The 11,660-nt window shown below is 35.6% G+C and overlaps 1 protein-coding gene across 2 annotated transcripts; it reads right to left on the bottom strand.

Annotated features, from left to right (window-relative positions):
* Positions 1 to 9,700, bottom strand: LOC116004611 (putative late blight resistance protein homolog R1B-17). 2 transcript variants are annotated; one of them, XM_031244728.1, is made up of 4 exons: positions 9,145 to 9,694; positions 2,534 to 2,880; positions 422 to 2,449; positions 1 to 325 (listed from the first exon to the last, which is right to left on the bottom strand). In XM_031244728.1, the coding sequence occupies exons 1-3, from the start codon at positions 9,404 to 9,406 to the stop codon at positions 440 to 442; spliced, it is 2,619 nt and encodes an 872-aa protein (XP_031100588.1). In that variant the 5' UTR covers positions 9,407 to 9,694; the 3' UTR covers positions 1 to 325; positions 422 to 439. The 2 variants fall into 2 exon arrangements, with proteins under 2 accessions (XP_031100588.1, XP_031100587.1); XM_031244727.1 differs by lacking the exons at positions 1 to 325; positions 422 to 2,449; positions 2,534 to 2,880 and adding an exon at positions 6,222 to 6,700 and having other exon boundaries at positions 6,797 to 9,700.
* Positions 9,701 to 11,660: the final 1,960 nt, after the last annotated feature.

Genomic DNA, 11,660 nt, shown 5'->3' with positions numbered 1-11,660 from the left:
TTTCGCAATGCTTCTCCTTAAATCTGAACATTAATCCAATGAGATTTGGAAGAAATAAAATGCCTAAATATTCCACTGACAAGCATTTCAGTTTCAAATCCAATAACACATCTCCATATGCATCAAACATATATAGATACTATAAGTCAGAAAGAAGTTTGAAGTTTCAAATTTAACACCTCAAGTATTCAACAAATACGGAGTGACATTTAACTGAACTGCAAAAGCCCAAATTTTTACACCAAGATAAACATTGACCTTCAAGCATTTTCTTCCTTCTGCTGTTCTGGCACAACTCAGTTTCATCAGACTCAGGCTCAGAAATCTGTAATGAATCATTGAAACTAAATTAGGATAATGATGAAACTGAATGAAGTTTAGAGAGAAAGTAATTAAAAAAGATAAATGCCGGGAGAGAGACCGAGAGTAGCCATCTTGCTCAACGCTCGACCACAACCACATCCACAATATTATTTAAATAATCAAGTTGTTCTTCCTTGATTTTTTCAGCTGAAGCCACCATAGAAGGACGACAGTACGCTAATTGGATTGATTTCAATTTTGAAATTTCTGCAAACCCACTAGGGATCTCTTTCAATGTGCTGAAAGAAGAAAGAGAGAGGTGCTCAAGTTTTGGGAAATTATCACCCGTAGCTTTCCAACCCTTGAGATGAGTTGAATCAATTTTCAAAACAATTAACTGGCAGAATTTGTCATCCTCAGGTAGCTTCCACTGTTTGCCTACACAGCTACCGCCATTTAACTTGAGCACCTCCAGCCTCGGCAACTTGCAAAGAACATTAATTCCATTCCACTCAAAATGATTACCTTGAAATCTTAACCTCTTAAGACTTTTCAAGAGAACAATATGGCTGTTGATCTGGACTATGTTTGGACTCGTATTATCCCATTTATTAGCATTAATATCGAGTCTCTCCAGATGCTGTAAATTGACAAGATTCTCAATGCAATCGTTGGACTCTCTTCTATCACCACGGGCAATCCGTATCTTCTTTACATGTGGAACATGTGTAAAGAATTCCTTTGTGCAATGTTCAGGCTCAAACAAAGAAAGGCACTGCAAGTTTTGATGAACAAATTTGGGAGAATGTGCCCTAATAGATATGCAAGCAAAATATTGTAGTTGTGGGAACTCCAAATAGTTCTTATCAACTGCATTAATAGTAGAAAGTGTTTGAAGATTCCAAGCTTTAAACAGTTTCGCAATATTCTGATTACCAGGCACCGACAAGTATCTCAAATGAACGAAATCCACAATATTTGTGTGCATCAGAGGGCTAGTAAAGAAGAGTACTCTCACTAGCTTGAACTGTTCCCAATTTAAGCTTATGTCGTTATGTGAAAAACAGAAGAAAGACCGACAGCTTCTTGAAGAATAACATAGTGTAGAGACATCCAATTTTGATGATTGTATGCTTACCCAACGGAAGCATCTTTGAGGAAAATCTGAACCATTTTCTCGAACAACAAGTAGAAGGTTTTCCTTCTGAGCTTCATTCACACAAAATGCATGCAATAAATCATGCACCCCAAACACTTTAATTTTTCTTCCGCAACAACTCCACTTGTTCACAAGAATTAAGTTTCGATCCATAAGTTCATGTATGTGTCTATCAGCCACTACATCAAAGTTTTCATTCTCCGATGTGTTTACAAGTCCTTCAGCAGACCATAACCTTGCAAGCTGATTAGCATTGATCGCATAATCTTCTGGAAAAACTCCTAAATATAAAAAGCATGCCTTTAAATGGTGAGGCAAGTGATTGTAGCTCAGTAATAGTATTTTTGAGCATATTGCTGCAATAGTTGTTGTTGTTGAAGAATCTAGAACTTTTGCAATATTCTCCCACTCATTTAGTGTGCTAAGTTTGGAAAACAATCCTGCAACCACAATTATTGCTAGAGGCAATCCTTTGCACTTTTCAACAATTGACCTTCCGATTATCTCAAATTCAACACCACGAAATTTACCTGACTTTTCACAAAATAAGTTCCAGCTATCACTTTGATCCAATAATTGCATATGATGAGAAAAGTCACTGTTGGAGCTAGAATAATTTGCCACCTCTGCAAGACGAGTAGTTAACAATACTCGACTTCCATTTCCATCCTCAGGAAAGCAATTGCTAACATCATCCCATGCCTCACCACTCCACACATCATCGACCACAACCATGTACCTTTGACGCTTCAAACATTGGTAGAGTTTTAAAGCAAGATCCTCGTCAGTAGATTCTTCTAGGCTGCCTTGTCTGGAAATTGAATTAAGAAGACCTGTAAGCATTTGCCTCTTATTGTGAAGCTGGGATGCTACAACCCAGGCTCGCACGTCAAAGTGGATAGAAACTGATGAATCTTCATAAACTTGTCTAGCCAAAGTTGTCTTACCGATTCCTCCCATACCTACAATTGATACAACTTTTTTTTCCTTAGATCCAAGTTCAGTTAGAATTGATACAACTTTTTTTTCCTTAGATCCAAGTTCAGTTAGCAGCGATACAACTTTTTTTTCCTTAGATCCAAGTTCAGTTAGCAGCTTCTTGATAATCTCAAACTCATCATTTTTGCCGACCATTTGTGCTTGGGAGGAAATAACTTCAGACCTTTGTAGAACATCATGGGCTGTCTTTCTTTCTTCTACCTCGTCCCTATTCTTGATTTTCACCAACTCTTCGTTGATGGCTTCAATTTCTTCCATTGCAGTTTGAAAAACTTGACCAAGTTTCACACAAGGCTGAGTCGTCTTCTCCGCATCTGTGTCCCTCTGTAGTTTTCCAATGCACAGATCTACTGGGAGTTCATCTTCCTCTTCCACAAAGAGATCTGCTATTCCGTCTAAATATTCATCATCATAAAGATGTGCTACTAGGAATTCGATTTCATCTTCCACTCTGAAAGCTAAATCCCTGAGCTTCGTTTCCAAGTGTTTAACTGCTTCAACACCATTGATTCTTTCCTCGTCGAGTTGACTTATGAGAAATCCAAGCTTTTGGTGGAAAGATTGGATCAATTCTTTGTTGAAAGAGATGAGATGATTGCGTTGTACAAGTGGACGAGGCTGATATTGCAAGAACTCAAGCTCTATTGTTCTCACAAGAGAGGCTACAGCTACACAAGCCATCCTTCAATTCTCTCTCGAGATCTGTTTCTGATGCAAGTGTGCAACTGCAACTTCTTCTTTCGTTTTAGTTACTTTGATTATTGTGTCTAAGCGCTTTTACATAATTGAAGATGTAACTGGAAATAATTAATATCAATATATTTAGCTCTTTTTTAATTGAATTTTTATAATATTAAATTTAATATTAGTATATAAATTTATATATTTAAAATCTATATTAAAAGTATTATCAAATACAAAAAATTAAATCTAAATTAATTTAATATTATAAATGTAGTAATTTACCACCATGATGTAACAATAAATTCTAGAAGGAGAATATACTAATACACTTTTATAATAAGAGATAAGAGAATAAGATTTTTTTAAAACCAACCTTATATTGGCCACTAAAAGAGGATATTTTGGAAGTAGGTGTCATTGTGTCAACATAATTGGATTTCAATCATTCCTTTTTCAACATTAAAAAATATCAATCACTAGATCATATTTTTTGCGCTATTACAATGCAGCAACTGAGACTCGAACCCACCACCTCCCGTATAAAGGGAAAGGTTTGATGCCACTGAGGCTCGACTTACATATTAGTTATGTTATTTTATATTTCTCTCATTTATATGGAAATATAATCATTATCACATGCCAAAGATCGTGTGGTTGAATGACATAACTATGACTCTTCTAATAATAGGACATTTTCATCTTATGGGTCCAGAAAAAATTGTCTACACCCAAAGAATTGAGAGTATAAGTAGTATTTTCTTTTTTTTGTTAATTAAAAGTTCTTGCCTTTAAATTGTAAGATAAAAATTAAATTAAAATTAAAATAAAAAAAAACACACACACATACTCCCTCAATTTTATTGTGTTTGATTCGATTTAACTTAAATTATTTACGGAGTACAATTTAATTTTTTATACTTATTTAGTTTAATATCGACATATAAAATGTATATATTTAGAATTATATTAAAATACTATTTAACAAGTAAAATGGTCTAAGGAGTAAATATAATATAATTTAATAATAAACATAATATGAAAGGAAAAAAAAAAGCATTTAAATTATCAACGCCAAAACACACATAAAATTGTTGTAAACCATAAACACAAAGCCACAGAGGCATGCAAATAGATCCCAACTGGGTGTCCAAAATCCCTCTTGGCCTCTTCTAGCTCGCGCACAAAAATATTAACATATTATTTGACTCGTAAACATAGTATTAAGTATTAACTCCGAAATTGTTAGCACAGACTTAACTCACTAATTTAGTATGCAATGTATTCAAAAGAAGAGAACAAGATTCGAAGTTTGATAGTGGCAGTGTAGCGATTAAATCTTCCCAAATGCTCTATCGGATTGGTGATTCAATTTTTTCGATAGAGCCATCAAAACGGGCTTAGCCCATCTTGCCCCGCCTTTTGCTTTGAATTTTATGGCCCATATTTTGGAGGGCTTTTTTACACCTATGCGTTAATATATGTTTAAACTATTCAAATTACTCTAGTATACACTTATTATTAACTTTTTCATATTAATTTTTATTTAAATTTGACGGGTCCTACCAAGGCCTACGGCGAGGCGGACAGCCTACTTTATATTATGGGCTTTGGCGGGCCACCCCGCTGGCCTGTTTTGAGAGCTCTACTTCTGCTGAAGTATTAACCCTGAAATTCACATCAACTTTATGCAGCTATTCCGTAACAGATTTATGATGTCATATTTCAATGGAATTACGATGTCATTTTTCATTTCTGAGACACATACTAACACAAACACACAAGGTTGTGGTGTACTGTTAGATGGAGATCAGAACACGGAAACATGCCTAAGAAAACACCTCACTTTTTCTGGAAGAACACATTAATATGAACCTTAACACACAAAGTCACAAACCCACACACTCACACACCCACACATCAAATGGGGAGCACAGAAACTTCACAAACAACACCACACATTTTCTGGAAGTTTAACCAGATGAACACACACTAATATGAACCTCTTAACACACAAACCCACACACCAAGAAGAAAATAATAATAATAAAAAGGAAAATCAAAATAAATCTGCTGCTAGTGCTGCCTATAAATTCAGTTCATTTCCAAGCCACGAAGAAACAACACACTCAACTATCAAAGATATATTGCAAAGAGAGACAGAGACAGAGAGGGGAGCAAAAATGGCAGACAAGGGATCGCAGGGGATGGGAAAAGCAGGAAAGAATTACGGTGGAGAGAGCAGCAAGGGAACATTTCCGGGGCCCAAGCCGGGAAGTGTGATGCCTAAAGACAAGAAGCACGTTTCCACCATGATAGGAGAGAAGATCGGCAAGAAAGTGACTTCCATTCTCAAGAACGATAAGAGTAAGATCAAGCCCCAGGGGCAGTAACAATTCTTGGTTAATATACATATGTGGTTCTAAATTAGGTTGTCTCTTCCTGTTTGTGTATGTGTGCAGATACCAGAATGTTTGTCTTAGCTATCAAATTATCCCACTATGTTTGTAGTTTATGTATTAGCTAAATGATCACTGTGTTGTATTTCTGCATAAATTTTCTCATGTAACCAGATTTGTGATTAATTTAATTTATTGTTGTTTTTAGAGTTTTTCCATGTCTGCCTCATTTTTTGCAAGCTTAAGAATTCATTAATACTGCATCCAATATACAGCCCTGAAAACTGAAAAGCCAGCACGCAATTTTAATGTATAAGAGCATACCTTTAATTTGAACATAGTACTTCGCCTCCAGCCCTGAGCTGATGTGCATGTGTTTGTGGGTTTGAAAGTTCAATCCCCTGTAATTCTGTAAAGGTAGGTAGTATTGCAATGAAGACAATTCATAAAATATTTAGAAAGCAATTGAAGAAGATTAACCATAATATAAACCCATCATGGAATCTTCAACTACATAAACTTCAATTGCCAAAACCGAGCCATTCTACAGACTTCAAGAACCCTATTGCCCAAAGATGAGTACAAGCAGTAGACAATGTTTCGCAATGACTTTCAATGAATCTTATTCTCTAACAAATCATCATGGTAGGTTATATTGGAAGAAATAAAATGCCTAAATATTCCACTGAGAAGCATTTCAATGAATCTTATTGTTAACTCATCAGGTTCAAATCCAATAACATATCTCCATATGCATCAACAAATTTAACACCTCAAGTATTCAACAAATACGGAGTGACTTTTAACTGAACTGCAAAAGCCCAAATTTTTAGACCAAGATAAACATTGAGCTTCAAGCATATCACATGACCTTATAAATGGAATAGAAACCAAACGGTTATAAAGCAAAAAAACACAACAAAGGACGAGTCTAAATCACTTTAAAGCACAAAGTGATGCAAGACTTTCTCACTCAGAGCTACACAGTACAATGTTGCAAAGTCAAATTTTATGCTTCACAATGATAGATATGCATAGCTACCCATTTTTCTCTAGTCTTCTTTTCTCAAGCTTTCTTCCTTCTGCTCTTCTGGCACAACTCAATTTCATCAAACTAAGCTTCATCAGACTCGTATTCATCAGACTCAGGCTTAGAAACCTGTCATGAATCATTGAAACTAAATTAGGATAATGATGAAACTGAATTGAGTTTAGAGAGATTGTAATTTAAAAAGATAAAGGCCGGGAGAGAGACCCGAGTGTAGGCGGAGTAGCCACGTCGCTCGGCCACAACCACATCCACAATATTATTTAAATAATCAAGTTGTTCTTCCTTGATTTCTTCGGCTGAAGCCACCACAGAAGGACGACAGTCCGCTAATTGGATTGATTTCAATTTTGAAATTTCTGCAAACCCGCTAGGGATCTCTTTCAATTTCTTGCAAGAAAAAAGAGAGAGGTGCTCAAGTTTTGGGAAATGATCACCCGTAGCTTCCCAATCCTTGAGATCAGTTGAACCAATTTTCAAAACAATTAACTGGCAGAATTTGTCATCCTCAGGTAGCTCCCACTGTTTGCCTACACAGGCACCACTTAACTTGAGCACCTCCAGCCTAGGCAACTTGCAAAGAACATTAATTCCATTCCACTCAAAACGATTACTTTGAAATCTTAACCTCTTAAGGCTTTTCAAGAGAGCAATATGGCTGTTAATCTGGACTATATTTGGACTCGTAAAATGCCATTGATTAGCATTAATATAGAGTCTCTCCAGCTGCTGTAAATTGACAAGGTTCTCAATGCAATCGTTGCACTCTCTTCTTTCACCGGAAATCCGTATCTTCTTTACATTTGGAACAAGTGTAAAGAATTCTTTTGTGCAACGCATAGGCTTCAACCAAGAAAGGCACTGCAAGTTTTGATGAACAAATTTGGGAGATTGTCCCCTCATAAATAAGCAAGCAAAATATTGTAGTTGTGGAAACTCCAAATAGTTCCTATCATCTGCACAAATAGAAAGTGTTTGAAGATTCCAAGCCTTAAACAGTTTCACAATATTCTGATTATCAAGCGCCGGAGGTAAGTATCTCAAATGAACGAAATCCACAATATTTTTGTACATCAGATAGCTGGTAAAGAAGAATACTCTCAATAGCTTGAACTGTTCCCAATTTAAGCTTATGTCATTATCTGAAAAACAGAAGAAGGATCGACAACTTCTTGAAGAATAACATAGTGTAGACACATCAAAATTTGATGATTGTATGCTTACCCAACGGAAGCACCTTTGGGGAAAATCTGAACCATTTTCTCGAACAACATGTAGAAGGTTCTCCTTCTGAGCTTCCTTCACACAAAATGCATGCAATAAATCATGCACCCCAAACACTTTAATTTTTCTTCCACAGCAACTCCACTTGCTCACAAGAATTAGGTTTCGATCCATAAGTTCTTGTATGTGTCTATCAGCCACAACATCAAAGTTTTCATTCTCCGATGTCTTTACAAGTCCTTCGGCAGACCATAACCTTACAAGCTCATTAGCATTGATCGCATAATCTTCTGGAAAAACTCCTAAATATAAAAAGCATGCCTTTAAATGGTGAGGCAAGTGATTGTAGCTCAGTGAAAGTATTTTTGAGCATGTTGCTGCAATAGTTGTTGTTGTAGAAGAATCTAGAGCTTTTGCAACATTCTCCCACTCATTTAGTGTGCAAAGTTTGGAAAACAATCCGGCAACCACAATTATTGCTAGAGGCAATCCTTTGCATTTTTCAACAATTGGCCTTCCGATTATCTCAAATTCAGCACCACAAAATTTACCTGCCTTTTCACAAAATAAGTCCCAACTATCCCTTTGATCCAATAATTGCATATGATGAGAAAAGTCACTATTGGAGCTAGAATAATTTGCCACCTCTGCAAGACGAGTAGTTAACAATACTCGACTCCCATTTCCATCATCAGGAAAGCAATTGCTAACATCATCCCATGCCTCACCACTCCAGACATCATCAACCACAACCATGTACCTTTGACGCTTCAAATATTGGTAGAGTTTTAAAGCAAGATCCTCATTAGTGGACTTTTCTAGGTTGCCTTGTTTGGAAATTGAATTAAGAAGACCTATAAGCATTTGCCTCTTATTGTGAAGCTGAGATGCTACAACCCAGGCTCGCACGTCAAAGTGGATAGAAATTGATGGATCTTCATAAACTTGTCTAGCCAAAGTGGTCTTACCGATTCCTCCCATACCTATAATTGATACAACTTTTTTTTCCTTAGATCCAAGTTCAGTTAGCAGCTTCTTGATAATCTCAAACTCATCATTTTTGCCGACCATTTGTGCTTGGGAGGAAACAACTTCAGACCTTTGTAGAACATCATGGGCTGTCTTTCTTTCTTCTACCTCGTCCCTATTCTTGATTTTCAGCAACTCTTCCTTGATGGCTTCAATTTCTTCCATTGCAGTTTGAAAATTTTGACCAAGTTTCACACAAGGCTGAGTCGCCTTCTCCGCATCTGTGTCCCTCTGTGGTTTTTCCTCTTTCAAAACAAGATCTGCTATTCCGACATCATCTTCCTCTTCAATATCATAAAGATGTGCTACTAGGAATTCGATTTCATCTTCCACTCTGAAAGCTAAATCCCTGAGCTTCGTTTCCAAGTGTTTAACTGCTTCAACACCATTGATTCTTTCCTCATCGAGTTGACTTATGAGAAATCCAAGCTTTTGGTGGAAAGATTGGATCAATTCTTTGTTGAAAGAGATGAGATGATTGTGCAGTACAAGTGGACGAGGGTGATATTGCAAGAACTCAAGCTCTATTGTCCTCACAAGAGAGGCTACAGCTACACAAGCCATCCTTCAATTCTCTCTCTAGATCTGTTTCTGATGCAAGTGTGCAACTGCAACTTCTTCTTTCTTTTTAGTTACTTTGATTATTGTGTGTAAGCACTTTCACAGAATTGAAGATGTAACTGGAACTAATTAATATCAACAGGAACTAATTAAGTTAAATGGTTTGGTGGCTTTCTGCAACTTGTTGTAGCATTAAATATTAGCTTGACAGGTTGTTGGAAAGATTAGAAAAATGGTGTAGTTGTCGGGGAATCATTCATTGAATGACAAAAAAAATGGTATTTTTTAAATTAATTTTTTATAATATATTAAGTTCAATATTAACATATAAATTTTATATATTTAGAATCTATATAAAAAGTACTATCAAATACAAAAAAAAATAATAATAATAATAATAAAAATAAAAAATTAAATTAAATTAATTAAAATTATTAAAGAAAATAAGTAGAGAAGAAAAAATTAGTTTGACTAATAAATAGTAAACATGACAAGTAAATTATGACAGAGAATATAAAAATGGATAATATTTAATAAACAAATTCTAATTTAGTTGAAAGATGGATGGTTAATCCACTTTAGGCCTCAAAGGTTGCATATTCCATTCATGTCCCTTGGTTAAATCTTACAGGAGGAAAGTGAGGCTCAAAACCCATTTTAATCCCATCATCTAATTTTATTCTGGGTTCTACTTGGTTACTATCATTATCTTCATTACTCATTAGCAATAGAGGGTTGAACAGCTCTTACCTCAGGTCTGACAGATGAACCACTGGGAGCTGCCAAGTTAGCCATGCTCGAATCCATTGCCTGACTTCATCTCGGAAAGCCTCAAAGTCAACTTGCAGATCCTTCTGCCCAGTTTTGACCTCATCCCTCAATGAATCCAAGTTTGAACTCAGCTGCTCTTCAACAGCCTTAAGTTGAACCTCAAGGTCTTTTGCATTAACCATTTTGGCTCAAATTCAATGCCACAGAATCCAAGAAATGGTGGCTATGATACCAATTTGTAAAGGCCCCGAGCTCTTACACTAACCAGTGACAATAATTAGTGGATATCATGTAAGAAGAATTGAGGGAAGATTTTTCGAAAGAAACGCAGAAGGTTTTCATTGAGATTAGCCAAAAACATAAAACCAAAACATACAAACATTCTCCTTAAAATAAGACAAAAAGGTAAACAAATTCTCTAACAAATCGCCTAAGTCCAACTCATACCCACCCAAGCATGCCTTTATTTTCTCAGCATCTTAACAAAAAGGCAACACTAGAATGAAATTGATCGCAAAATCCTTCTTCTTTCGAAAATTTGACTTGTGTTTAGTAATTATCCTAATGCAATTCTGGCTTCTAAGTTCTAGCAAAACTCATTTGCTGCCAGAAGCCATCCAGCACTCCTTACACGGGAAATGCCTCAGTAAGTTATAAAATTACAGCTATCGAACTTACGATGAACGCTAGCGACAGCAAAGGGATGTCGGAGTAGACATTTGCCGACCTGGATGGATTGGGGAGATTGGAGAACCCAAATTAGCCCATAGTAAAATTATAAGATCAATTAAACCCTGCGATTATACCAAATTTAAAAAAAAATTCAATTAAATCTTTGAACTTTTTTTAAAAAATAGAAAAAACAATCAAGGGTTACCTTTTTAAATAAGCAGTTTACTATTTTATAGTTAAATTTTTTTAACTGATTTGATTATTTGGTGCGACTTGTGTTGGTGTTTTTAAAATAATGTGTTATATTACATTTTTTTTTAATACTATTGACTCTGTTAAAATATAACTAATATCGTCTCCACTGAGACTCGAACCTATCCCTTCTATTCCCTTCTATTGGGTTGCAACCTATTCCTTTCTATTAGGGTTGCAACAGGGTGCCACTAGACCACAAGTTTTTTGGCATGGGTTGTATTACATAATAATAATAATAATAATATTGTTGTTACACAATGGAGTATGCTGTTTTTAAGATTCACAATTTAATACTTGTGGAGGTATGAAATTGCATTAGACCAAACGATTTATTTTTAATATACTGAAAATTCTTTGTATTAAATGTTCAGTATTAAGTAATACTCCGTATATTAAAAATGAATTCATATGTTAGTGATCATGGTCCAAGATCTAGTGATAATTGATAGGGTATATCATTCGGTAAAGGGGGCCTCAATATTGGAATTATGCCCATATTTTCTAAAATAATATTTACCCAAACAACATCTCACTCAACTAGACCATTTGATGCTCATAA

The sequence above is a fragment of the Ipomoea triloba genome, chromosome 14, assembly GCF_003576645.1.
Source record: "Ipomoea triloba cultivar NCNSP0323 chromosome 14, ASM357664v1".
NCBI classification, from domain to species: Eukaryota; Viridiplantae; Streptophyta; class Magnoliopsida; order Solanales; family Convolvulaceae; genus Ipomoea; species Ipomoea triloba.
Note: the sequence above shows the minus strand (reverse complement) of the source record. Positions and strands in the feature narration are given on the sequence as shown.